The following is a 27924-nucleotide window of genomic DNA, read 5'->3' as shown; positions in this document are numbered from 1 at the left end:
ATCTGAGATTAGAAGTTCCCTCTGTTTCGCCAATAGGCTTACTCACGGGGAATTGGCTTACTCATGAGTAAGCCTATTGGCGAAACGTACGTCGGGTAACGTGACGCATGACGTCACAGACCCGGAAGTAGGGAGCCGGTTAGCGGGACCTCTCCGCGATCGTGTTCTTTAATCAAGGTTCATATTTTGAATTATAATAGCAGGCAGCTATAACCGCTATGCGGGAATCCATCTGAAAGTTTCTTATAGATTGGGATAATATGTGCATTCTCTGGCAGTTCTGATACTTTTAGTGGGCAACTCATTTTGTCCTATCTGTGTGTATATCTCACGGCTGGGTCAATCTGCAGAGAGACTCCCTTTCACTTGTGGATACTTTCCAATTATACCTATAGGCACTCTTCATGTATATAGTGCCCTTGTGAAATCATCACTATCAATAAAAGCCTCTATTATTACCACTATCTATTTATCAAACATACCCAAAACAATCTCTTCCTCTGGGTAAAGGATGTAGTAATAAATACATGAAAATGTCATATAGATATACATAATCACATCCTTACCCATATGAGGTTAATAATCATGGCTGTATAAGCCCACAAATCTCTTTCTATAGAATATAGGACATCTCAATACTATATGAGAGTGTCCTACATCTCACATATATATATATATATATATATATATATATATATATATATCTCAATACTCAATCTCAATACTATATGAGAGTGCCCTATATCTCATATATATATATATATATATATATATATATATATATATATATACACAAAACAGCATCCCAATCTATATGGGGCTAATAATAACCCTATGATAGCTACCAAGGTAGCTGTACCTGCTATGAACCAATGCCGTGATTAGACACAACATATTAATCTACAGTGGTCCTATATATAAACAAAGAATCCAATTGGAGATTAGATTAATCCTTATGTATGAAACTATAATACGAATCTGATATATAGTAAGGATAACCGGCTTTCCCTATGGGTCATTTTTAATTTTCTCACACTTTATTTCAATCTTTTTCACTTCTATATTTTAAAATTCGACGACTCACAAGATATCTGGTTATTTATCCAATTCTCTTTTAACAATTGTTACTAATAAAGTTGATTTTACATTTATGACCTTTATGGACAGGAGTGCCTCACATAGTACTTTGTTCAGCTGATACTCAGTATCAACTGTATCCCTTTGAGATCAGGCCTCCTTATACAGGTGATTGGTCCAGAGGTTAAAAATTATTTTTGCTGAAGGTAACTGCATGAAAACACATAAATTGCTCCGGTCATTAAAGTGCAAACTACCCCCAAACTACCCTCAGATATGATGGAGTTAAAAAGATAGTATTGCTTATATATGCATTTTCTCTATGATTACATTGAATTTAGCAGTCAAATGAATAAAATAGGGACACTAGGATAGAAATAGTGTATGTTGGGAGGTATAGGCCTCACAGGCACACCAGAGGTACAATCAGTCTATTGGAATCAGGTGAAAGCGTGTTGTTGGCTGTGTGCAGTGATCCTTTGATCTGTGTCTAATGTGCAAAAACATACACTAAAGTGCTTAATACACAAGTTATTTCACTATGAGGAAATATAGTTGTGTTTAATTGGTAGCATGTATCTCTTGATTCATACCTCCTAATAGTCCAGATTTTGAAGGGACTGTCCTGGTTCTCAGACCCTGAAAGGGGAATAGACTGTTATCAAGCGATTGTGACTTCACAGGAATGTGTGCATGGTTGGGGAGGGTTTGAGAGGCTTGATGAGGTGGTTTAAATGGAGCTTATTTTGTAAGAATTGTATGCATTGTTTCTTAAATCGGTGATCTAGAAATGTGTCTCATTCACAGAAAAGCATGCTGATGGGTGTGGCCACAATGGCCATCCACACTCATCTACCAGAGACATTTTTTCAGATCTGCTGATAGAGAAAGCAGGTAGGTAAAAGTCATTATGCATTAAAAAAAAACCAGTTACATTTTAAAGGTGAATTCTGCCAGGTCAGTTATTTAAAATATAATGTATAAAAACAAGATAGACATGTTTTTCTGTGTGCTAACATATTTTAAATATGTGTGGCTTTTAATAGCTGGATTGGAAACTGCAGTGAATATATGTGTTGGTAGAAACTGAAAGGTACCTGTGCAGGATAACCCTGCCATATTATTCCTGAAATGCTATGAAATAATACATTGCACCTATTCTCAAATACATGTACTTTGCACCCTATTAACAAAGTAAATTTTAATAAGCCACTACAACCTGGGTGTGTTTCTACTATCTGAAGTCTAAAAACTGGTGGATGGGCATAACTGGTGTTTCAAACTTTTTGTCAATGGTGCAGTGGTAGATCTACAAAAGGCTAGATTAACATAGGGGATGGTGGAGTTGCAGATTCCTTAAAAAATAGGCCCATGTGAAGAGCAGTGCGCTTCAGGAGCAACCTGCATGGTGTTGGGGGGTAGAGAAATGGTGGAGAGTGACTTTCCTATGCAGTTCTGTCTTTAGCACATAATTATTTTTCATTTTCCTTGCTGGAGAATCTGTGAAAAGATGTGGACAGGTATTGATGACAAGATTTGCGTTATCAAGTGGGAAGGGCAAGGTGCAAATTGCATAATCGTACCCCTGCTCTCTCAGGGGCTCATTTAGACATGGAAGCATTTGTACTCTGAACGTATGTAGGAAATGTCGCACATAAAAAAAAAAAAAAAAGGATTTCTAGTAGAGATGCTCAGTGACTCCGTGTTTTGGTTTTGGATTTGGATTACCTTTGTGTTTTGTGTTACCCTTGCGTGTTTTGGTTTTGTTTTGCAATTTGTTAAAAAATTCAATTTTTTTGGCCTAAAATAACATAATTTAGTGCTCCACCTGTTTCTTGGATAAGTGAGGTAATTCTACAGCTAATGTCAATGAGCTCTGACATCGCCGGGATGTGTGCTTTTATCAGACACACACCAATCCAGGGTGCCAGACAACGCATTAAAAAGAGCTATTGAAATCTGTCATGTGCAAGCTAATGTTTAGGCATAAATCTGCAAATATATGTTTGTGTATTACTTCCTAGAAATAGTGTGTCCTGGTGCTCTTAGAAGCTGTTAGATCAATGGGTTTTGTGGATGTTAAACCACCCAGGGGGGCTGGTAGATAAGGATAGCACCTTATACCATTTATGGCAGGATGGCAAATGTGAATGCCTTTGAGGAGATCTCTTGCAAGACAATGAAATCTCACACATGTTTGGGAGGCCCCAGACAGGCCGACTGCAGAGACTGGGTTGTATGTTAATGACAGATTCAAGCTGAATAAGGGCACAGGAAAAGATCATATCATTTTCTCCAATATCATACATACCAGAGGCATGTGTGGTATGCAGATGAAGGGAAACTTAGGACCTGTTGTGTGAAGGTAAAATCATGTTCGTAAACCATACTGTTGAAAAGTTAGGACGGTGTAAAGAAAACTTGACTTAGAGGTATTCAAACAGCAAAGTCATAAGACCCTAATTTGCATTCTCCCCTCCTGTTGGTTCTGACCTCACAGGGAAGGGGGCTGGGGGGCCCTGTAGCTTGACTTTAAAACTGTATTGAAAATGTAACCCTGGGTTCTTCTTCTGAGGGAGTTTAATTGAAGAGGTTCCATTTTTTCCTGCTCCTCCCGGCACCACAAACTTGATTCTAAGTGAGGTATCAATTCTGTGTTTTATCCTTTTTATTTTATAAGAAACAATTGCACTCTATTTGTATGTCATTTTATTATCTTTTTATCTTAAGCATTGTGGATGTATTTTCCATATTAAATTACACTTAATAAGTTCTAGTCTCTGTGTTCTTATGAATTCACGCGACAGTTTGGTCCAGACGCTACCTAATTGAAACTGTGCAAACCTGGTGGTTTAAGTGAACTCTGATTAAAGTAAATTGTGTTGGATTAATGCTAGGGAGAACCGAAGGCTTCCTAAATAAGAGTGTCAGCTCTTATCCGAAACAACCTTGGTGGTGGTAATTAGTATCGCAAAGCTAGTGTGTGGCATAGATAGGGAAGGATTTAATCATTTTAGACAGACCAGGTGGTTGTCTTTGTGGTTGACCCTGTGTCACATATGCGTCACGCAGACTCAGGTGAGTGCTGTTCGTGACAAATTGGTGGCAAGCTTGTGGGATATATATTTTAATTATTTTTTTTAAGAACTTAAGTGAATTAGGGTTGTGTGATCCCTGAGAGAGGAAATACAGACTAATTCACCAGAGACTGAACTCAATGCTTAAAACATTATAAGACATACAGCAATTGTTTCTTTCCCTCCCCTTCTCTTTTTTTTCTTATCTTTTTTTATTTGGCATTAAGCGGAGGAGATGGCTGCTGCATATAAACGCTTGACAAAGGAGGCGCTGATTTCAGACTGTGAGGATGGAGGAATTCCCACCAGTGGCAAAAGCAAGGAGCAATTGATTGAAGCTCTTGTGCAGAGGGATCAGCAACTCACAGTTGTGTCCGAGGAAGAGAATAGCCAGAACTCAGAAGCGGACCTGACTGTGGATATTCCTCAAAACCAGGGACTGTTAATTTCGGATGATTCTAATGGTTCATGTGTGGACACTGCTATGGATGTTTATTTGCAAACTGCCCTAAAATATTTGGGCCCAGCGGACATTACAACTAAAATGCAACTCATACAGCAGTTCCAGGAGAAGGAAGCTGCTGACCGTCAGGAGAGGCGTGCTGCTATGGAGGCAGCAGAGCGCCAAGCAGAGCGACAGGCAGAAAGAGAATCTGCCGAGCGAGAGGCAGAGAGGAGATATGAGCTGGAGCTTGCGAAGCTCAAACGCCAGCCAGAGACCAGAGATGCTGGTATTAGCAGACCCCGTCCTGAGAATTTCCCTGTATTGGAAAAAGATGGGGATTTGGATACTTTTTTGCAAGGTTTTGAAAAGACATGCAGACAGTATGGACTGGCCAAAGATCAGTGGGCACAATATTTAACCCCTGGTTTGCGAGGTAAAGCATTAGAAGCCTTTGCAGATCTTCCACCTGAGATGGACGGAAATTATGAGGCAATCAAAAGTGCCCTGTTGCAACGCTTTAACATCACCCCAGAGGCGCATAGGCAGAAATTCAGAGATTTAAAACGCAGTGCCTCTGACACATATTCAGGACTTGTGGCCCAGCTGTGTGCTTCATTCAAACAGTGGGTTGGAGGGCTACAGATCACCACCTTTGATGCTCTGCAAGATTTGATGATCCAGGAGCAGTTTCTGACTTTGTGCCCAGCTGATGTGAAGGAATGGGTAGTGGATCGTGATCCTACATCATCTGCGGAAGCAGCTAGACTGGCTGACAAGTACACTGTCACCCGGGCACCTGCAGCTAAAAGAGGAACTTTTGTGCCAGGGCAGTCGGCCTGGAAAGGGGGCCGGCCAGGAGGATCAACGCCACCCCCCTCAACGCCATCACCCACTGTTTCTTCATCTTTTGGGAGGGTTGGGGCAAAGCCTGCTGTGGGAGACACCCGCAGGTGTTTTGTGTGCAACCAGGTGGGGCACATTAGTACCGCTTGTCCAGAGAAGAAGACCAGTTCACCCTCCGCTGGGGGGGTACCTTCCCTGCAATCTTCACCAGCTGTCCTGTGTGTTGCGGGACCAGAAGGGGGCCGGAAGGACAACATACAAACAGTCACTGTGGGTGACAAGGTAACTGTGGGGTTAAGAGACACTGGTGCGGATGTTACATTAGTTCATTCAGAACTGGTAGGGTTAGAGGACTTCATTCCAGGAAAATGTATTTCTGTGAAAGGGGTGGGTGGAATTCACCTAACGGTACCTGTAGCCAAAGTTTACCTTGATTGGGGTGCTGGAAGAGGTATAAGGGATGTCGGGGTCTCAGATAATATGCCTATAGATGTGTTACTGGGGACAGATTTAGGAAGAATGTTGTCTCAGTATGTCTGTAATGACGATGTCAATGCCACCCCTGTTACTGTGTCAGAATCAACTGAAAGTACCAAAGTTTGTTCCCAGGTAGCAGGAGGTGACAAGGAAAAGGTCTGTTCAATTGCACCGGAAATGTGTAAACCAGGATGTGACAGGGACAGGGAATGTCTTATTATATCTGATGTAGGTAATGATGCTAATGTCACTGTGTTAGAATCAGCTGAGAATACCAACGTTTGTTCCCAGGCAGCAGGGTGTGACAGGGAACGGAAATGCCATATTATACCTGAAGTGTGTAATGATTTTAATGCCGCCCATGTTACAGTACCAGAACCTGCTGAGAGTAACCACGTTTTTTCCCAGGCACCAGGAGGTGACAAGGAAAGAGAATGTATTATTGTACCTAATGCGAATAATGAGGATAATGCCAATAACAGTATTGTGTTAGAATCTAAACCTGTTTTTACACTGACATCTTGTCCTGGGATGGGGACAGCGGATACTGTGATTGCAGATATGGGCATTAATACTGGTATAGATAATGTGCTTTCTAGAAAAGGGACAGATGACCATGTGATTAATTCTGTTGTGCTAGAGAAAGACAATGTTTCTACCCAGGTAATATGCTCAGAAGATGTTGTACAAGGTAACTGGCAGGGAGGGCAGAGGGAAGATGTATATTCTGTGCCTGAATCAGCTGCACACAGAGCGGGTGAGCATGTGGGGGAGACACATAGTCCTGACCAACGGGAAGTAGCGAGGGACAGCAATCCTTACATTGCTGCTGGGACCTGTAGTTCGAATGTTCACCACTTAGATCTACATCTGAGTTCTGACCATTCCTCTGAGTTGCCTATAGAGACAGGGGAGTCAGTTGCTAGCCCACACTCACTTATCCAGCTATCTAATGGCTTAGAGGAAATAGATGAGGGACCCAAACTCCCTGTTACACTACACCCCCAGATAGATGAGTCTAAGGGGGAGCGGAGTGTCCTGTTCCTTAGACCCTCAGATCAGAATCACATAGTGTATCCCACAGACGGGGAATTGTGTAACGGGGAAGCAGGGCAGAGTGGACGTAGGTATTCCGCTGTGCCAGGATTGAAGGGTTCCCATTTACAGGAGTTCTTGTGGGAGGGAGATGTTCTCTCAAGCAGCACCCACAAAGACACACAGTCAGTGAAAGGTGCAGAGAGCGTAGGTAAGAATGCAGAGGTTTGCCCACAGCTATTGCAGGACCAGAAGTTCCAGCTGTCTGAGATAGGTAACCCCTTTTTAACCCTTCTCCCCAGAGAACCTATTGAGACCCGGCTAACAGCTATTCCATTTGAACCAGGTGGGATCTGTGGGAGATGGCTTGGGCTATGACCTGTCAGTCAATTCCCATGCCATCTCTTAAAAAGGGAAGGTGTCATGTGCAAGCTAATGTTTAGGCATAAATCTGCAAATATATGTTTGTGTATTACTTCCTAGAAATAGTGTGACCTGGTGCTCTTAGAAGCTGTTAGATCAATGGGTTTTGTGGATGTTAAACCACCCAGGGGGGCTGGTAGATAAGGATAGCACCTTATACCATTTATGGCAGGATGGCAAATGTGAATGCCTTTGAGGAGATCTCTTGCAAGACAATGAAATCTCACACATGTTTGGGAGGCCCCAGACAGGCCGACTGCAGAGACTGGGTTGTATGTTAATGACAGATTCAAGCTGAATAAGGGCACAGGAAAAGATCATATCATTTTCTCCAATATCATACATACCAGAGGCATGTGTGGTATGCAGATGAAGGGAAACTTAGGACCTGTTGTGTGAAGGTAAAATCATGTTCGTAAACCATACTGTTGAAAAGTTAGGACGGTGTAAAGAAAACTTGACTTAGAGGTATTCAAACAGCAAAGTCATAAGACCCTAATTTGCATTCTCCCCTCCTGTTGGTTCTGACCTCACAGGGAAGGGGGCTGGGGGGCCCTGTAGCTTGACTTTAAAACTGTATTGAAAATGTAACCCTGGGTTCTTCTTCTGAGGGAGTTTAATTGAAGAGGTTCCATTTTTTCCTGCTCCTCCCGGCACCACAAACTTGATTCTAAGTGAGGTATCAATTCTGTGTTTTATCCTTTTTATTTTATAAGAAACAATTGCACTCTATTTGTATGTCATTTTATTATCTTTTTATCTTAAGCATTGTGGATGTATTTTCCATATTAAATTACACTTAATAAGTTCTAGTCTCTGTGTTCTTATGAATTCACGCGACAGTTTGGTCCAGACGCTACCTAATTGAAACTGTGCAAACCTGGTGGTTTAAGTGAACTCTGATTAAAGTAAATTGTGTTGGATTAATGCTAGGGAGAACCGAAGGCTTCCTAAATAAGAGTGTCAGCTCTTATCCGAAACAACCTTGGTGGTGGTAATTAGTATCGCAAAGCTAGTGTGTGGCATAGATAGGGAAGGATTTAATCATTTTAGACAGACCAGGTGGTTGTCTTTGTGGTTGACCCTGTGTCACATATGCGTCACGCAGACTCAGGTGAGTGCTGTTCGTGACAAATTGGTGGCAAGCTTGTGGGATATATATTTTAATTATTTTTTTTAAGAACTTAAGTGAATTAGGGTTGTGTGATCCCTGAGAGAGGAAATACAGACTAATTCACCAGAGACTGAACTCAATGCTTAAAACATTATAAGACATACAGCAATTGTTTCTTTCCCTCCCCTTCTCTTTTTTTTCTTATCTTTTTTTATTTGGCATTAAGCGGAGGAGATGGCTGCTGCATATAAACGCTTGACAAAGGAGGCGCTGATTTCAGACTGTGAGGATGGAGGAATTCCCACCAGTGGCAAAAGCAAGGAGCAATTGATTGAAGCTCTTGTGCAGAGGGATCAGCAACTCACAGTTGTGTCCGAGGAAGAGAATAGCCAGAACTCAGAAGCGGACCTGACTGTGGATATTCCTCAAAACCAGGGACTGTTAATTTCGGATGATTCTAATGGTTCATGTGTGGACACTGCTATGGATGTTTATTTGCAAACTGCCCTAAAATATTTGGGCCCAGCGGACATTACAACTAAAATGCAACTCATACAGCAGTTCCAGGAGAAGGAAGCTGCTGACCGTCAGGAGAGGCGTGCTGCTATGGAGGCAGCAGAGCGCCAAGCAGAGCGACAGGCAGAAAGAGAATCTGCCGAGCGAGAGGCAGAGAGGAGATATGAGCTGGAGCTTGCGAAGCTCAAACGCCAGCCAGAGACCAGAGATGCTGGTATTAGCAGACCCCGTCCTGAGAATTTCCCTGTATTGGAAAAAGATGGGGATTTGGATACTTTTTTGCGAGGTTTTGAAAAGACATGCAGACAGTATGGACTGGCCAAAGATCAGTGGGCACAATATTTAACCCCTGGTTTGCGAGGTAAAGCATTAGAAGCCTTTGCAGATCTTCCACCTGAGATGGACGGAAATTATGAGGCAATCAAAAGTGCCCTGTTGCAACGCTTTAACATCACCCCAGAGGCGCATAGGCAGAAATTCAGAGATTTAAAACGCAGTGCCTCTGACACATATTCAGGACTTGTGGCCCAGCTGTGTGCTTCATTCAAACAGTGGGTTGGAGGGCTACAGATCACCACCTTTGATGCTCTGCAAGATTTGATGATCCAGGAGCAGTTTCTGACTTTGTGCCCAGCTGATGTGAAGGAATGGGTAGTGGATCGTGATCCTACATCATCTGCGGAAGCAGCTAGACTGGCTGACAAGTACACTGTCACCCGGGCACCTGCAGCTAAAAGAGGAACTTTTGTGCCAGGGCAGTCGGCCTGGAAAGGGGGCCGGCCAGGAGGATCAACGCCACCCCCCTCAACGCCATCACCCACTGTTTCTTCATCTTTTGGGAGGGTTGGGGCAAAGCCTGCTGTGGGAGACACCCGCAGGTGTTTTGTGTGCAACCAGGTGGGGCACATTAGTACCGCTTGTCCAGAGAAGAAGACCAGTTCACCCTCCGCTGGGGGGGTACCTTCCCTGCAATCTTCACCAGCTGTCCTGTGTGTTGCGGGACCAGAAGGGGGCCGGAAGGACAACATACAAACAGTCACTGTGGGTGACAAGGTAACTGTGGGGTTAAGAGACACTGGTGCGGATGTTACATTAGTTCATTCAGAACTGGTAGGGTTAGAGGACTTCATTCCAGGAAAATGTATTTCTGTGAAAGGGGTGGGTGGAATTCACCTAACGGTACCTGTAGCCAAAGTTTACCTTGATTGGGGTGCTGGAAGAGGTATAAGGGATGTCGGGGTCTCAGATAATATGCCTATAGATGTGTTACTGGGGACAGATTTAGGAAGAATGTTGTCTCAGTATGTCTGTAATGACGATGTCAATGCCACCCCTGTTACTGTGTCAGAATCAACTGAAAGTACCAAAGTTTGTTCCCAGGTAGCAGGAGGTGACAAGGAAAAGGTCTGTTCAATTGCACCGGAAATGTGTAAACCAGGATGTGACAGGGACAGGGAATGTCTTATTATATCTGATGTAGGTAATGATGCTAATGTCACTGTGTTAGAATCAGCTGAGAATACCAACGTTTGTTCCCAGGCAGCAGGGTGTGACAGGGAACGGAAATGCCATATTATACCTGAAGTGTGTAATGATTTTAATGCCGCCCATGTTACAGTACCAGAACCTGCTGAGAGTAACCACGTTTTTTCCCAGGCACCAGGAGGTGACAAGGAAAGAGAATGTATTATTGTACCTAATGCGAATAATGAGGATAATGCCAATAACAGTATTGTGTTAGAATCTAAACCTGTTTTTACACTGACATCTTGTCCTGGGATGGGGACAGCGGATACTGTGATTGCAGATATGGGCATTAATACTGGTATAGATAATGTGCTTTCTAGAAAAGGGACAGATGACCATGTGATTAATTCTGTTGTGCTAGAGAAAGACAATGTTTCTACCCAGGTAATATGCTCAGAAGATGTTGTACAAGGTAACTGGCAGGGAGGGCAGAGGGAAGATGTATATTCTGTGCCTGAATCAGCTGCACACAGAGCGGGTGAGCATGTGGGGGAGACACATAGTCCTGACCAACGGGAAGTAGCGAGGGACAGCAATCCTTACATTGCTGCTGGGACCTGTAGTTCGAATGTTCACCACTTAGATCTACATCTGAGTTCTGACCATTCCTCTGAGTTGCCTATAGAGACAGGGGAGTCAGTTGCTAGCCCACACTCACTTATCCAGCTATCTAATGGCTTAGAGGAAATAGATGAGGGACCCAAACTCCCTGTTACACTACACCCCCAGATAGATGAGTCTAAGGGGGAGCGGAGTGTCCTGTTCCTTAGACCCTCAGATCAGAATCACATAGTGTATCCCACAGACGGGGAATTGTGTAACGGGGAAGCAGGGCAGAGTGGACGTAGGTATTCCGCTGTGCCAGGATTGAAGGGTTCCCATTTACAGGAGTTCTTGTGGGAGGGAGATGTTCTCTCAAGCAGCACCCACAAAGACACACAGTCAGTGAAAGGTGCAGAGAGCGTAGGTAAGAATGCAGAGGTTTGCCCACAGCTATTGCAGGACCAGAAGTTCCAGCTGTCTGAGATAGGTAACCCCTTTTTAACCCTTCTCCCCAGAGAACCTATTGAGACCCGGCTAACAGCTATTCCATTTGAACCAGGTGGGATCTGTGGGAGATGGCTTGGGCTATGACCTGTCAGTCAATTCCCATGCCATCTCTTAAAAAGGGAAGGTGTCATGTGCAAGCTAATGTTTAGGCATAAATCTGCAAATATATGTTTGTGTATTACTTCCTAGAAATAGTGTGACCTGGTGCTCTTAGAAGCTGTTAGATCAATGGGTTTTGTGGATGTTAAACCACCCAGGGGGGCTGGTAGATAAGGATAGCACCTTATACCATTTATGGCAGGATGGCAAATGTGAATGCCTTTGAGGAGATCTCTTGCAAGACAATGAAATCTCACACATGTTTGGGAGGCCCCAGACAGGCCGACTGCAGAGACTGGGTTGTATGTTAATGACAGATTCAAGCTGAATAAGGGCACAGGAAAAGATCATATCATTTTCTCCAATATCATACATACCAGAGGCATGTGTGGTATGCAGATGAAGGGAAACTTAGGACCTGTTGTGTGAAGGTAAAATCATGTTCGTAAACCATACTGTTGAAAAGTTAGGACGGTGTAAAGAAAACTTGACTTAGAGGTATTCAAACAGCAAAGTCATAAGACCCTAATTTGCATTCTCCCCTCCTGTTGGTTCTGACCTCACAGGGAAGGGGGCTGGGGGGCCCTGTAGCTTGACTTTAAAACTGTATTGAAAATGTAACCCTGGGTTCTTCTTCTGAGGGAGTTTAATTGAAGAGGTTCCATTTTTTCCTGCTCCTCCCGGCACCACAAACTTGATTCTAAGTGAGGTATCAATTCTGTGTTTTATCCTTTTTATTTTATAAGAAACAATTGCACTCTATTTGTATGTCATTTTATTATCTTTTTATCTTAAGCATTGTGGATGTATTTTCCATATTAAATTACACTTAATAAGTTCTAGTCTCTGTGTTCTTATGAATTCACGCGACAGTTTGGTCCAGACGCTACCTAATTGAAACTGTGCAAACCTGGTGGTTTAAGTGAACTCTGATTAAAGTAAATTGTGTTGGATTAATGCTAGGGAGAACCGAAGGCTTCCTAAATAAGAGTGTCAGCTCTTATCCGAAACAACCTTGGTGGTGGTAATTAGTATCGCAAAGCTAGTGTGTGGCATAGATAGGGAAGGATTTAATCATTTTAGACAGACCAGGTGGTTGTCTTTGTGGTTGACCCTGTGTCACATATGCGTCACGCAGACTCAGGTGAGTGCTGTTCGTGACAAAATCCATAGCAAAAAAGGCAGTTGGGTGTCTAACTGTATATTACACCCTACACTCATAGTTAAATTGAAAAAAAAATCATCCTGCAAAGACTGGACGATCAATCGAAATGGCTAAAGCAGATTTTCTGTTTGGGGCTAGATTATTCCCATACGTTAAAATTGAAATAGAAAAAGAAGCAGCCTGCAAAGACTGTACAATAAAATAGAAATGCCCAAAGCAGCTTTTCTGTGTGGGTCTAGATTATTCCCAGACATTAAAATTGAAAAAGAAGCAGCCTGCAAAGACTGTACAATAAAATAAAAATGCCCAAAACAGATGTTCTGTTTCGGTGTATATTCTTGGCAAACCTTATTAGTGCAAATTTTGAAAAATACTGTTTAATCCCTGCTAGGCCCTCCTTAATTTTTACAGCTACACACACCAATCCAGGGTGGCAGGCAATGTTCTAAAAAGAGCTATTGACAATCATAGCAAAAAAGGCAGTTGGGTGTCTGTCTGTATTTTACACCCTACATTTATAGTTAAATAGAGAAAGAAGCAGCATGCAAAGACTGTACCATAAATAGAAATGCCTAAAGCAGATTTTCTGTTTGGGTTTAGATTACACCCTACTTATAATGAAATTGACAAAACAGCAGCCTGCAAAGACTGTACATAAAATAGAAATGCCCCAGTATGGAAAGGGACTGTCTGACATTTCCATATCAATTAACGCTTGAAAATAATCCTCCACCATCCTTTGCATTTTAATAGTAGCATTGGTTGGAGTTATGGGCAAGGTCACACATTTTTTGGTAAAATCTTTCAAACCAGCCCAGGGGGTAAATGTATCAAAGTGCGAGTTTGCAACTCCAGCGATTTTCTCGGGAGAGTTGAAACTTGCCGATGTATGAAGCTGAGTTTTCATACAAAATCGCCAGAGTTCTGCTTCTGTAAAAATCGCTACTTGCAAAATCGCCAGAGATCAAACTCACCACTGTTTGCCACTGCAGGTATACAAGTCTCCAATGTATGAAGCTGCGAGTTAGCAAACTCTCCTCATTTTTTTTCGGCGGACCCCACTCCCTAGGGAATCCAGCCCAGCGCTGAACAGTCTAGGGTTGGTTAGTCATTATGGCAGGGGGACCCCTGCTGCGCGTCCCCCTGCTATAGTGCCGCCAACCCTGGCTGGTTTGCCTAGTGCTGGTAAAGTGAAAATCGGGGGAACCCCACGCAAAATTTTTCCCCGATTTTCATGGGACCAGCACTAGTCAGGCAGCACTAGGGTTAAGCATAAATAGCGGGGGGACCTCACGTTTTTTTTTTTTTTTTACTTTTATCTATTCTTTAACTTTTAACCAGGGCCAGTGTAACAGTGATGTGTTGACAACTCACTGTTACAACACAGGCGAGTTTGCCAAACACAGGAGAGTTTGCTAAACTCGTGAGTTTTGACATCGCTCAAAATCGCCAGAGATGACCAGCGATTTTGAACATGAGTCTCAAAATCGCAGCTTAATACATTTCCATTTTTTTTTAAAACCCGCGATTTGCCGCGATTTAAACACGCTGGCAAACTCGCACTTAGATACATTTACCCCCAGATGTCAAACTGTTGTGGTGTGCCACCTGCGTCATCCCTGCTTCTCTTTGGAAAGTGCAATTTGGTGCCAGAACCTCACGTGCTAGAACTGCTGCCACTGATGCCACACTGCTGCCACTGGTGCAGGACTTACACAAACAACCTCATCCTCATCAACATCCTCATTAGCGCCCTCATCGGCTACACAAATCTCCTCCTCATCCTCTTCTAATTCCAAAGTGTCATCCTCACTTGGTGTATCACCGGCTACACTCGGGCTGTTCAGGCACACATTAGCAGAAATGCTGAAAGGGCCCTTCTTTATGGGTACACCATCAGAATGGTCGCGATTACACATACCACTCTTGGATGGACTCTCCTCAGGGATTGGTGTCATTTCTGATTCTGAGCATACATTTTCCTCTAATGCCTTTCTGTTTTCTTGCAGCTCGGCTTTCACACGTAACAGTAGTTGTGCACCACTTTTGGACTCCAAATTACTTGGTCTTACAAGAAGAAGGCTCAGTAACATTTTTAGATCTCACACTAATAGAGAAAGGCGAAGGCCTCATTCTTTCTTTGCCACTGTGTGTGTAGAATGGCATGTTGGAAAATAAAAATTTCTCTGCAGTTTAACTTTCATCAGTTACAGCTCTTTTTCTCTTCAACACGGTAAAAGTTTTTTTTTCTTGTGTGTGTTTTTTTCCCCCTGACTTAAAAATACTATGTACTTTTACATAGGCTTTACCTGATGACGTACAGGGAAGACTACCATCAGGACTGGTGGCAGCAGCTGCTTGCTGATCCTGCTCATATGTGGACTGCTGTGAATCCATTTTAATGAGACCCAAAACACTTGTGCAAATTCAGAAGGATATAGTGCTGGTATCTAATAATTTCAGCACCAGAAAATAGATTTTTTGGAACAGGGGAATATATCACACCCCAAGCACTTGTAGTACAAATTCAGAAATATATAGTACTGGTATCTAATAATTTCAGCACCAGAAAATAGATTTTTGGGAACAGGGGAATATGTCACACCCCAAGCACTTGTAGTGCAAATTCAGAAATATATAGTACTGGTATCTAATAATTTCAGCACCAGAAAATAGATTTTACTACAGGGAAATAAGTGACACCCAACACTTGTAGTGCAAATTCAGAAAGAAATTGTGCTGGTATATTACAATTTCTGCAGGCAGAAAATAGTTTCTTTAGGAGGGAATGAGACACCCCAAACAGTTTGTAATGTTTGGAAAAATGCCTCCTCTATATTCCTCTCTTCCTGCTCTAATAACTGCTCTAATCCTGTGACCTAACCCTTTTCTTTCTTAAATGGCACTGGATGGCTGTGGAGGCGGATATTTATGCATTTGAAACATCGCGAGAACTGCGCTCCGAGATCCGACGACGTCACAATGACGTTTTGCCTCGTTTTGATTTCCGAGTCGGCGGGAGAGTACGAGCCGACTCGGCTCGGTACTCGATTATCTGAAGGTCGGGCGGGTTCGGTTCTCGGGGAACCGAGCCTGCCCATCTCTAATTTATAGCCATATTTTTTGTTGTACACATTTTTAGATATGTTCAGCTCAGAGGTGAAACTAGCAAGCTGTGGGCCCTGGTGCAAGCAGGCAGGGAGGAAGGAGCCGGGCCCCAGACCCTCTGCATCTGCCATGCAGCGGGCTTCATTATCTCCATGGGCCCTGGTGCACGGCACCTGCCGCACCAATGGTAGTTCCGCCACTGGTTCAGCTCTTAAATGGCAGCATTTGTGCTAAATGTAGGTGAAAGTGTATATACTTATTCCCCATGATAGCATGGGATGTGGGCGTCCATGACATGGTTCGTCAAAATGGCTGCTGTTCACTGAAGGTTGCTGAAACGCAGAATGTCCAACAGTAACAATGGCACATTCTGTGCTATGATACTCACTGGGATTTGTAAAGTCACTAGCCAACCTCTCTCTTCCTTAAAATCTTTAGGGCTCTCGGGCACTTTTCCCTCACAGGTTCTCAACAGCAGTTTCCAGGTGAGAATGGTAATGTGGCAGCTTATTCTACTATAAGCCAGTGTACATTTGCTGTTCCTCGTCAATTAATATCACTTGGCAGCCTCACAGCATTCTCTGTCTCCAGTCCTTGTCAGGCCTCTCAGTACAGATCTCTTCAATTTTTAACAGAAGATAACTCCCTGACTTCTCAAATTACTCCCTGCTCTCTTCCAGCTGAGCGGTTCTCTCACATAAAAGAGAGGGCTTCTCCCTATTTACCATGCCCCGAAGCAGGCAATAGCTGACACCAGATTTCACCAGTGGTTGCCTTTGTCAGCCGTCTCCTGCGATTGCTTCTTCATGGCAAGCATGGGGAAAGCTATTTAAAAAGGATCACATTGGTACCTGTACTGCTGCAGTCGCCATTCTCTTGCACCCTGTCACTGACGGGCCTCAGTGGCGAATCGTGTCATTTTGGCCCTGCCCCAGCGACAAAAATGCTGATTTTGTTGCAGTGCAGGGCCAAAATGATGACATTTGGCATGTCCCGCCCCCTGCCACCCTCCCACCACAGCACTCTTCCGGGATCTCCTGTTGGGAGACAACACAAAGTAGGTAAGTATGTGTGAGATGCAGCGATAGAAAATGTCTTCTAGCTTTGCTTTTTTTTTATTCTTGTTAAATAGACCCCTCTGTCTCTTTTCTCCCTCATAGATCTCCTTTCTTGCTCATCAGCGCACTCTCACTGCAAAATCTCCTCAGCACCTTTGCAACACCACCTCATTATGTAATTTTGTTTGGCAGCAAGGGAGTCTGGGAGCTGTAGTTTTGTTCTTCTGCAGCTATGTTGGGACTGAGCTGTGCGGCTCTATCAATTGTTTCCTCAGCATATGCACAGTACAATACCGGGGTTACATGCAGAAATGCATATTTGGAGTGCATGCGCATTACAGAAATGTATATCTTATGCCAAAGAAGCAACACAGCAGATGTACATCCAACTGTGAATGAGCCCTTCAGTGTTCACTGAGGTAGGTGGGACCTGTTGATTCATTATGACACATTTCCGCCCACTTTGCATGCTGATGAGCAGCATCTGGGAGGTCTCCCAATAATCTGGGAGTCTCCTGGACATTCTGGGAAAGTAGACAAATATGATTTAGCCTTCTAAATGTTTGATAACAGATTACTAAGCAAATTGCCCAGGGCCGAGCACTCCATTTCCTGCTTGAGTAATAGCCAATCACCAATCAGATTACTGATTGGTGAGAACCGTGTGATGCAGGGGAATAAGCAAGAGCCATAGGAATATTATTAGCTAGCTGTGTGATTGGAGCATACATAGAAGCATAGGTGAGCTTCTTGGCAGGGTTGGGATGGAGGATAATAAAACATTAACTCTGCTCATGAATTAGCAGTCAGCCCCTCTGTCTCAAATGCCTGTTGTTAGAATGGAGAACAGCAGACTGTACAATAGCATGCCCTTACATTGTGATATTTGTTTTTAGGAAGAACAGCATTTAATAAGTGTCCCATTTTAAGTAAGTAGAATAAGTAACAAATGTTCCAATTTTAGTTGGGACAGTAATGATTCTGCAAAGGAGAAGTTTTTCCAGGGGGCCCAATGGAGGAGGTGACCTAGTGCTTCAACACTAGAAGCATCTCTTGACACTCCCATGCCCATTGTGATACAGCCATGCCCCCTTTTTGGAGGGGGTGTGACCGTGTGACAATTTAGACAGCTTAAATATTGGGAAATATGTATCTTAACCATCACTATACTGCTGCTGTATAGACTGATCAGATTTCGGCATGGTGCATAGTAATATGTAGGGATGTGCACCGGCGACTTTTGAGGTCTCGTGTTTTGTGTTTTGGATCCGGATTTTCGTTATTTTTGAGGTTCGGATTTGTCTCGCAAAACACTTGACGAAAGGTCTCGGTTCGGATTTAAGGTATTGGATTCGGATTTTTTTTGAAAAAAACATAAAAAGTTTAAAAATCAAGTTTTTGGGCTTATTTTCACTCCTAGGCTATTATTAACCTCAATAACATTCAATAACAAGCATTTCCACTAATTTACAGTGTATTCTGAACACCTCACAATATAGTTATTAGTCCAAAACGTTGCAAAAAGGTATCTTTCTGGACTGCGTAGAGGAGTGGGTCACCACAATATCTTAAAAACCCTGAACTTTTATGATTCGCACCAATAATTGTACCTGGACTGCGTAGAGGAGTGGGTCACCACAATATATTAAAAACCCTGAACTTTTATGAATCGCACCAATAATTGTACCTGGACTGCGTAGAGGAGTGGGTCACCACAATATCTTAAAAACCCTGAACTTTTATGAATCGCACCAATAAATGTACCTGGACTGCGTAGAGGAGTGGGTCACCACAATATATATAATAAGAAAACCATCAACTTGTTTGATTCGCACCAATAAATGTACCTGGACTGCGTAGAGGAGTGGGTCACCACAATATATTAAAAACCCTGAACTTTTATGAATCGCACCAATAAATGTACCTGGACTGCGTAGAGGAGTGGGTCACCACAATATATATAATAAGAAAACCATCAACTTGTTTGATTCGCACCAATAAATGTACCTGGACTGCGTAGAGGAGTGGGTCACCACAATATATTAAAAACCCTGAACTTTTATGAATCGCACCAATAAATGTACCTGGACTGCGTAGAGGAGTGGGTCACCACAATATATTAAAAACCCTGAACTTTTATGAATCGCACCAATAAATGTACCTGGACTGCGTAGAGGAGTGGGTCACCACAATATCTTAAAAACCCTGAACTTTTAAGAATCGCACCAATAAATGTACCTGGACTGCGTAGAGGAGTGGGTCACCACAATATATATAATAAGAAAACCATCAACTTGTTTGATTCGCACCAATAAATGTACCTGGACTGCGTAGAGGAGTGGGTCACCACAATATATTAAAAACCCTGAACTTTTATGAATCGCACCAATAAATGTACCTGGACTGCGTAGAGGAGTGGGTCACCACAATATCTTAAAAACCCTGAACTTTTAAGAATCGCACCAATAAATGTACCTGGACTGCGTAGAGGAGTGGGTCACCACAATATATTAAAAACCCTGAACTTTTATGAATCGCACCAATAAATGTACCTGGACTGCGTAGAGGAGTGGGTCACCACAATATCTTAAAAACCCTGAACTTTTATGAATCGCACCAATAAATGTACCTGGACTGCGTAGAGGAGTGGGCACTGGGCACCACAATAAAATATATAAAAAACCTTCAACAGGTCTGCATTACACTACACATACGGCTGCTCCTCCATCCTCTCCATCATATACATGTTGGAGTTTTAGCGTGTGACAACCTCTTGTTTTTGATAATGTCAGTGCATTTTGAATATTTTTCAATTTGCCCCACACCACTGAATGTACTTTATCTATGATACGCATCTATCTATCTTGACTGCGTAGTGTGGTGGCCCCGGTACACAATTTGGTACCGAGGCCACAATATAATTAAAAAACCCTCCACGTGTCAGAATTCCACCAAACAAGTATCTGGACTGCGTAGTGGGGTGGCCCCGGTACCCAACTTGATACCGGGGCCACAATAAAATAAATACACCCTCCACGTGTCAGAATTCCACCAAACAAGTATCTGGACTGCGTAGTGGGGTGGCCCCGGTACCCAACTTGATACCGGGGCCACAATACCTCCTCCAAACATGCTACAGACAATTCGTCATTGAGATCCCATTAAGTATGTTAAAGACAGACAGGGTCCAAGTGTTATTAGTTGACTTTGTAAAGAAAAAAACTGTCCCTGTTGCACTTGCACATAGTCGTGCACTGAAGACTGACTTTTTCATTTAAAGGCACGATCTTTCAAGTGTAGTGTTTGTAAGTCTAAGTCATATTATACTTTTGGTAAAATTGGTTTTTTTTGTTCCTCTTTATGTTAATTAATTAGTAATAGAATTAAAGTAGGAAATAGAATTAAATAGAATTAAAGTAGGAAATAGAGTGGTATAGAGTTGTAGTGTGGTATAGATAGAGTGGTCCACACAATATAATAATAAAACCCTCAACTGGTCTGAATTCCACCAAACAAGTATCTTGACTGCGTAGTGTGGTGGCCCCGGTACACAATTTGGTACCGAGGCCACAATATAATTAAAAAACCCTCCACGTGTCGGAATTCCACCAAACAAGTATCTGGACTGCATAGTGGGGTGGCCCCGGTACCCAATTTGATACCGGGGCCACAATACCTCCTCAAAACATGCTCCAGACAATTCGTCATTGACAGACCCCAGACAGACAGGGTCGTAGTGTTATTGTTTGACTTTGTAAACCCAAAAAAATGTCCCTGTTGCACTTGCACATAGTCGTGCAATGAAGACTGACTTTTTCATTTAAAGGCACGATCTTTCAAGTGTAGTGTTTGTAAGTCTAAGTCATATTATACTTTTGGTAAAATTGGTTTTTTTTGTTCCTCTTTATGTTAATTAATTAGTAATAGAATTAAAGTAGGAAATAGAATTAAATAGAATTAAAGTAGGAAATAGAGTGGTATAGAGTTGTAGTGTGGTATAGATAGAGTGGTCCACACAATATAATAATAAAACCCTCAACTGGTCTGAATTCCACCAAACAAGTATCTTGACTGCGTAGTGTGGTGGCCCCGGTACACAATTTGGTACCGAGGCCACAATATAATTAAAAAACCCTCCACGTGTCGGAATTCCACCAAACAAGTATCTGGACTGCATAGTGGGGTGGCCCCGGTACCCAATTTGATACCGGGGCCACAATACCTCCTCAAAACATGCTCCAGACAATTCGTCATTGACAGACCCCAGACAGACAGGGTCGTAGTGTTATTGTTTGACTTTGTAAACCCAAAAAAATGTCCCTGTTGCACTTGCACATAGTCGTGCAATGAAGACTGACTTTTTCATTTAAAGGCACGATCTTTAAAGTGTCAGAAAGAGAGAGAAGACACAGGAGAGGAGAGTTGTAGCTGGGGACCTGGGGTGGAAGCTCCCAGGCTCCCCCAGCATTGCCTGGAAGTCTGAGCGTGGTGACTGAGCCAGGGCAAGGAATGTGTGCCCTGGATGAGGGGGAGAACTCCATGCCACTATAGTGAACCCAAGAGAGAGGGGGACACTGCACATGGAAGAGGCCCTGGAGTGAGGGCTGCTACAAGAGGCATGGTAGCTGTAGTGTCAGATCCTGAGGCTGAGAGTACACAGAGTGACGTGTCAGAGCACAGGAGACATTATCCCCGCAGAGGAGGGATGAGCTGCAGTTGAGAGGTCTGTTGTTGAAATAGGACATGCACACTTTAACAAACCAATCATTTCAGCGACAGGGCCTACCAAACAACTTTGACTGAAATGATTGGTTTGTTTGGGCCCCCACACCAAAAAAGCTATTCATCTCTCCCTGTACAGACTAAACAGGCTCTACTGAGGCAAGATTTCGTCCTCATCCTCAACCTCTGATTCCTCTCCCCCTACAGTGTGTACTTCCTCCTCATCACACATTATCAATTCGTCCCCGCTGGACTCCACAACCACAGGTCCCTCTGTAGTATCTGGAGGGCAGTGCTGTACTTCATTGAGGAATTGATTATTCATTTTTATAAACATCATTTTTTCAACGTTGTGAGGAAGCAACCTCCTTCGCCGCTCACTGACCAGGTTCCCCGCTGCACTAAAAACTCTTTCCGAGTACACACTGGAGGGGGGACAACTCAGGTAAAATAGAGCCAGTTTGTACAGGGGCTTCCAAACTGCCTTTTTTTCCTGCCAGTAACAATATGGACTGTCTGACATGTCTACTTGGATGGTGTCAGCAAAGTAATCATCCACAATTTTTTCTATTGTGACAGCATCCAATGCAGCGAGAGTAGACATGTCTGCAATGGTTGGCAGGTCCTTCAGTCCTGACCAGATGTTATCAGCATCCCCGCCAGTGCCTCTTTTGGGAAAACTGAGCTTTTTCCTCGCAGCCATAGATGTGGAAGAAAATGAGGGTGGAGCTGTTGGCATGTCACGGTCCTCTTCAGAGGACAATCTCCTGACCAGCAGGTCTTTGCACCGCTGTAGATTTGTGTCCGCCGGAAACAGAGACACAACATACGCTTTAAACCGAGGATCGAGCACGGTGGCCAGAATGTATTCCTCTGACTTTAAAAGAGTGACCACCCTCGGATCCTGGCAAAGCGTACGAAGGGCTACATCCACAAGAGCTACATGCTTGCTGTAATCGCAATGGCTTACCAGCTCCTCCCTCACTTTCTCCAGCTGCTTCTGCAACAGCCTGATCAGGGGAATGACCTGACTCAAGCTGGCAGTGTCGGAACTGACTTCTCGTGTGGCAAGTTCAAATGGCTGCAGAACCTTGCACAACACGGAAATCAGTCTCCACTGCGCTTGACTCAGGCGCATCCCCACTCCTTTGCCTATGTCGTAGGTGGCTGTGTAGGCCTGAATGGCCTTTTGCTGCTCCTCCATCCTCTGCAGCATATAGAGGGTGGAGTTCCAGCGCGTCACAACCTCTTGTTTGAGGTGATGGCAGGGCAGGTTCAAGCTTTTTTGATGTGCCTCTAGTCTGCGGTAGGCACTGGCTGAATGCCGAAAGTGTCCAGCAATTTTGCGGGCCACCGCAAGCATCTCCTGCACACCCCTGTCACTCTTGAGGTAATGCTGCACCACCAAATTAATGGTGTGGGCAAAACATGGGACGTGCTGGAAATTGCCCATATTTAATGCCCGCACAATGTTACTGGCATTGTCTGACACCACAAATCCCCATGAGAGTCTAAGTGGGGTAAGCCACTGGGAGATAATTTCCCTCATTTTCTCTAATATGTTGGCAGCGTTGTGCCTCTTATTAAAGCCTGTAATGCACAATGTTGCCTGCCTTTGCATGAGCAGCCATTTTGTAGATGCTGCTACTGATGCAGCTGTTGCTGTTGCTGCGGAAGGGGATGCATCTACCCAGTGGGCTGTCACAGTCATATAGTCCTTCGTTTGCCCAGAACCACTTGTCCACATGTCCGTGGTTAAGTGGACAGTGGGTACAACCGCATTTTTAAGAGCACTGAGGACACTTGATCGTACTTCTCTGTACATTTTTGGTATCGCCTGCCTAGTGAAGTGGAATCTCGAGGGGATTTGGTACCGGGGACACAATACCTCCATCAACCCTCTAAATCCCACTCCACTGATGGCGGACACCGGGCGCACGTCTAACACCAACATTGCAGTTACAGCCGCAGTTATACGCTTTGCAATAGGGTGACTACTATCGTATTTGGTGGTCATGGCAAACGACTGTTGGACGGTCAATTGTTTTGTGAAAGACTTAGCGGTCTTACGACTTCCCCTCTGGGAAGATGACCGACTAACAGCAGCAACAGCAGCAGTGGCAGTAGTAGGCGTACCGCTGCAGGATTCCTCGGATGAATCCCGTATTGAGGAGGACTCAGTCTGGCTGGTGACTTGGGCTGCAGGACTGAATCTGATGGAGATTGTGGAGGAAGTTGACGAGGAGGGTGTTGCTGGTGTGTATCCAACTGGACCACGGGATTTAGGTGTCCCTTTACCAATGAGGGTCCTAGCCCCAGTTCCTGAACTAACCACTGAACTATGAAGGTTATTCAGGTGACGTATAAGGGAGGATGTTCCTAGGTGGGCAAGATCCTTACCCCTGCTTATTTGAGCTTTACATAAGCTACATATTGCCATACATTGGTTGTCTGGATTTGGATAAAAATAACTCCAGACCGAAGAGGTGCATTTTTTGGTCTTCTGACCAGGCATGACGATGGGCTTTTTCATCCCATGGACATCAGCTGTTTCCCCCCCTGGTGCCTCATTTACAATAACCACATCACCATCCTCATCATCAAGTTCCTCCACAGCGCCAGCTACATCATCAATAGCCTCCTCCCGAGCCACCTCTTCCCGTACAGTGATGGGAAGGTCAGGCTTGACAACCACCAACACCCTTGGACTCGCCTTGGGGATTTGTGATAATTTCTCTTTAGAAGGCAGAGTTGTTTGCTGTTTTGTTGCTGACAGCATAACTCTCTTCAATTTTTTGTAGGGGGGGGGAGGAGGAGGAGGGCTAAGATCCGTGGGTGAAGCTGAACCACTAGTCATGAACACGGGCCAGGGCCTAAGCCGTTCCTTGCCACTCCGTGTCGTAAATGGCATATTGGCAACTTTACGTTTCTCCTCAGATGATTTTAAGTTTCTCTTTTTGCTACTTTTTCTTAACTTGGGCTTTTTGGATTTTACATGCCCGGTACTACGAGATTGGGCATCGGGCTTGGAAGACGACGTTGATGGCATTTCATCGTCTATGTCATGACTAGTGGCAGCAGCTTCAGCATTAGGAGGAAGTGGGTCTTGATCTTTCCCTACTTTATCCTCCAAATTTTTGGTCTCCATTATATGTAGCACAAGATACTGCAGAATGTGTGAACTTGGTAATATTGCAGTACCAATGGACTTATACTGCTGGATTGGTTTTGCAAATTTGGTTATAATTATTATATATTTTTTATTTTTTTTTATTTTTTATTTTTTTTTACTTTTTTTTTATTTTTTACAAACTTGGGAATAATGGGGAAATAACTATGCCCTTAGAAGCACAGAGCACAGGACACAGCACCACTGGACTGAACAGGACACGGCACAGGACCCAGCAGCACTACGGAACTCAGCAGGACAGAGCACAGGACACAGCACCACTGGACTGATACTGCAGAATGTGTAAACTTTGTAACATTGCAGTACCACTGGACTTTTACTGCTGAATGTGTGAACTTGGTAATATTGCAGTACCAATGGGCTTATACTGCAGGATTGGTTGTGAAAATTTTGTGGTAATTAAAAAATATTAAAGTAGTTTTTGGTATTTTATAAAAAAAACTTTTTTTTATTTTTTTAAACACAGGGGAATATTGGGGAAATAACTATGCCCTTAGAAGCACAGAGCACAGGACACAGCACCACTGGACTGAACAGGACACAGCACAGGACCCAGCAGCACCACTGACCTCAGAAGGACAGAGCACAGCACACAGCACCACTGGACTGATACTGCAGAACACAGCACAGCACAGCACAGCACAGCACAGCACAGCACTAAACAGCACAGCACAGCACAGCACTAAACAGCACAGAACTAAACAGCACAGAACTAAACAGCACAGAGGACCACCTAACACACCCTCCCTCTACCCTGATCAATGCCCGAGTGAAGATGGCGGCGACTAGCGGGGAATTTATAGGATCCGAGTATCGCGAGATCCGACAACGGGATTATGAGTCAGAGCCTCAGTTTCACTTTTGAATTTGGCGCCAATACCCGGATCTGTCTCGGATCCGACTCGGATCCGCAACGTTCGGGTGGGCTCGGATTTCAGAAATCCGAGCGCGCTCATCCCTAGTAATATGCAACTGCAAATTACCCCAGAACTGCCGTGAGTAATCTCAGGCCATAGTGATGCCACTTCTTGGGGTCTCCCTCCAAGCTGAACATGTGACCTCGAGGTGTTTGCGTATACAGCCTTCCTCCAGGCTGGGTGCTGAAGCAAAAGCCGAAATTGCACATGCAGCGTAGGACTGAAAGCTATTGGTCCACAATATCATTTTGCTCTGCATTTAATGTGGCTCAGCTAAGGGCATGTATGCGGCTGGAGCCCCATTTTCCCCCCACTATAATCTGCTTTGAACAAACTTGGGAATCCTTTGTAAATACCGTTGCCCATTTGCTCATTTCTAGGTAAAACCCAGGGACTTGTCTATTATAATTTGTGACTAGCACATGGTACTGGTTTAATGGGCATGTGGGAAGGTCTCATGAGCATGTAATGTGCATATGGGGAGGTCTAATGGGCATATAGGTGCATGTGAAGAGGTCTGATGGGCATGCAGGTGCCTGTGGGGAGGTCTGTAGGTAGGTCTGATGGGCATGGGACGAGGTCTGATGGGCATATAGCTGCTTGTGAGTAGGTCTGATGGGCATGTGGGGGAGGTATGATGGGCATGCAGGTGCTTGTGAGTAGGTCTGATGGGAGGTTTGATGGGCATGTGAGGCAGTCTGATGAGCATATAGCTTCTTGTGAGAAGGTCTGATGGGAATGTAAGGAGGCCTGATGGGCATGTAGGGAGGTCTAAAGGGTATGTAAGGGACATGAGGAAAGGTTTGATATGGGGAGGCCTGATGGGCATGCAGGTGCATGTGGGGAGGTCTGATGGTCGTGTGGGGAGGTCTGGAGGGAGGTCTGATGGGCATGTGGGGAGGCCTGTAGGGTGGTCTGATGGGCAAATAGCTGCTTTTGGGGAGATGCGATGGGCATGTAGGGGAGGTCTGATGGGCATAGAGTGGAATGAAATTGTCATTAGGTGAGCAGCTACAGATCATGGTAATATAATGGTAAATGGAGGTGGCGCAGGTGGCCCATAGAACTGATAGATAAATTGTTAAAGGCTAAGGATAAAACCATTTTGTTGCATATAAAAATAATTTATAGTAAGTATATATTTCTTTGGAACAGCACTGCTTCATGATTGTTTAATAACTTTATCAATATGTGGACTACTCTCTGAAGCTACTTGTTTTCTCTCTACAGGTTGCTATGTCATCTGATCAAAGCCATCCCATTCACGTCATGCAGGTTTTGATAAACATGACATCTGGAGCAATGGGTGAGTGATGCTTACCAGGTCACCAGCATAGCTGGGACATTGTCATCCATATCCTATTTATTATCCACTTAAAGACACCAACATCTTACCTGAGCCAGTGTTACTATTTGTCTCTCTGTAGCAAACATCACTCATACAGTAATAAACAACATCAAGCAGTGAAGAGAAATGGGTACAACCTTCTATTTAAATTATCCGTTTTCAAGGGGAAGACTTACCAGAACAGCTCATTGCTGATGTGTTGTAAACACAATCAGAGAGGCCAGGCAGCAACCTCTGCCTAAAGAAAAGATTAGAACACCCTTTTAGCGCTTCACAATCAACTGCAGCAGTTATATTCTCTATTGGCTAACACACATGTCAAAACATAAAGAAGATACAATATAAGGGAATAGTTCTGCGCTGTTTATCGCCCAAATGAAAAATCAGAACAGACTGAAAAAATACTTAAATTCAGGAGTTTTGACACACAATGCTCCTTCTTTGGTCTTCAAAAGGTTGCATGCATAAAAGAGAAATATAGAAATAATAGTGCAGCACTGTGTATCAAAATTGTCTAATATAGAATCTTCACAGGTATAAATCCGTAAAAGAGTGAGAATAAAATATATTTCTTCTAATCATGCTTCCACCAGCCGACTGCATGTGTAGGTGCACATAGAAAGCATTGTGTCAATCACCACTTCACAGGATAAACGCCCCCTAGGAGGGCCTACTCACAGACCATTTTCTTTCAAGTTTTCATGTCCGATAAATACTGTTCTGTATCAATATC

At 43.7% G+C, this 27924-nt stretch overlaps 1 protein-coding gene across 2 annotated transcripts in view; it reads left to right on the top strand.

Annotated features, from left to right (window-relative positions):
* The first annotated feature begins 1893 nt into the window (after window positions 1–1893).
* Window positions 1894–27924, top strand: part of LOC142100714 (mitochondrial ornithine transporter 1-like) — a 47998-nt gene continuing 21967 nt past the window's right edge. For both annotated transcript variants that reach the window (XM_075184459.1, XM_075184458.1), the window contains exons 1-2: window positions 1894–1971; window positions 27074–27149. In XM_075184459.1, coding sequence (XP_075040560.1) covers window positions 27080–27149 — 70 coding nt within the window. In that variant the 5' untranslated portion in view covers window positions 1894–1971; window positions 27074–27079. The remainder of the gene's footprint in view (window positions 1972–27073; window positions 27150–27924) is intronic.

The sequence above is a fragment of the Mixophyes fleayi genome, chromosome 9 (assembly GCF_038048845.1).
Source record: "Mixophyes fleayi isolate aMixFle1 chromosome 9, aMixFle1.hap1, whole genome shotgun sequence".
Taxonomy (NCBI): domain Eukaryota; kingdom Metazoa; phylum Chordata; class Amphibia; order Anura; family Limnodynastidae; genus Mixophyes; species Mixophyes fleayi.
Note: the sequence above shows the minus strand (reverse complement) of the source record. Positions and strands in the feature narration are given on the sequence as shown.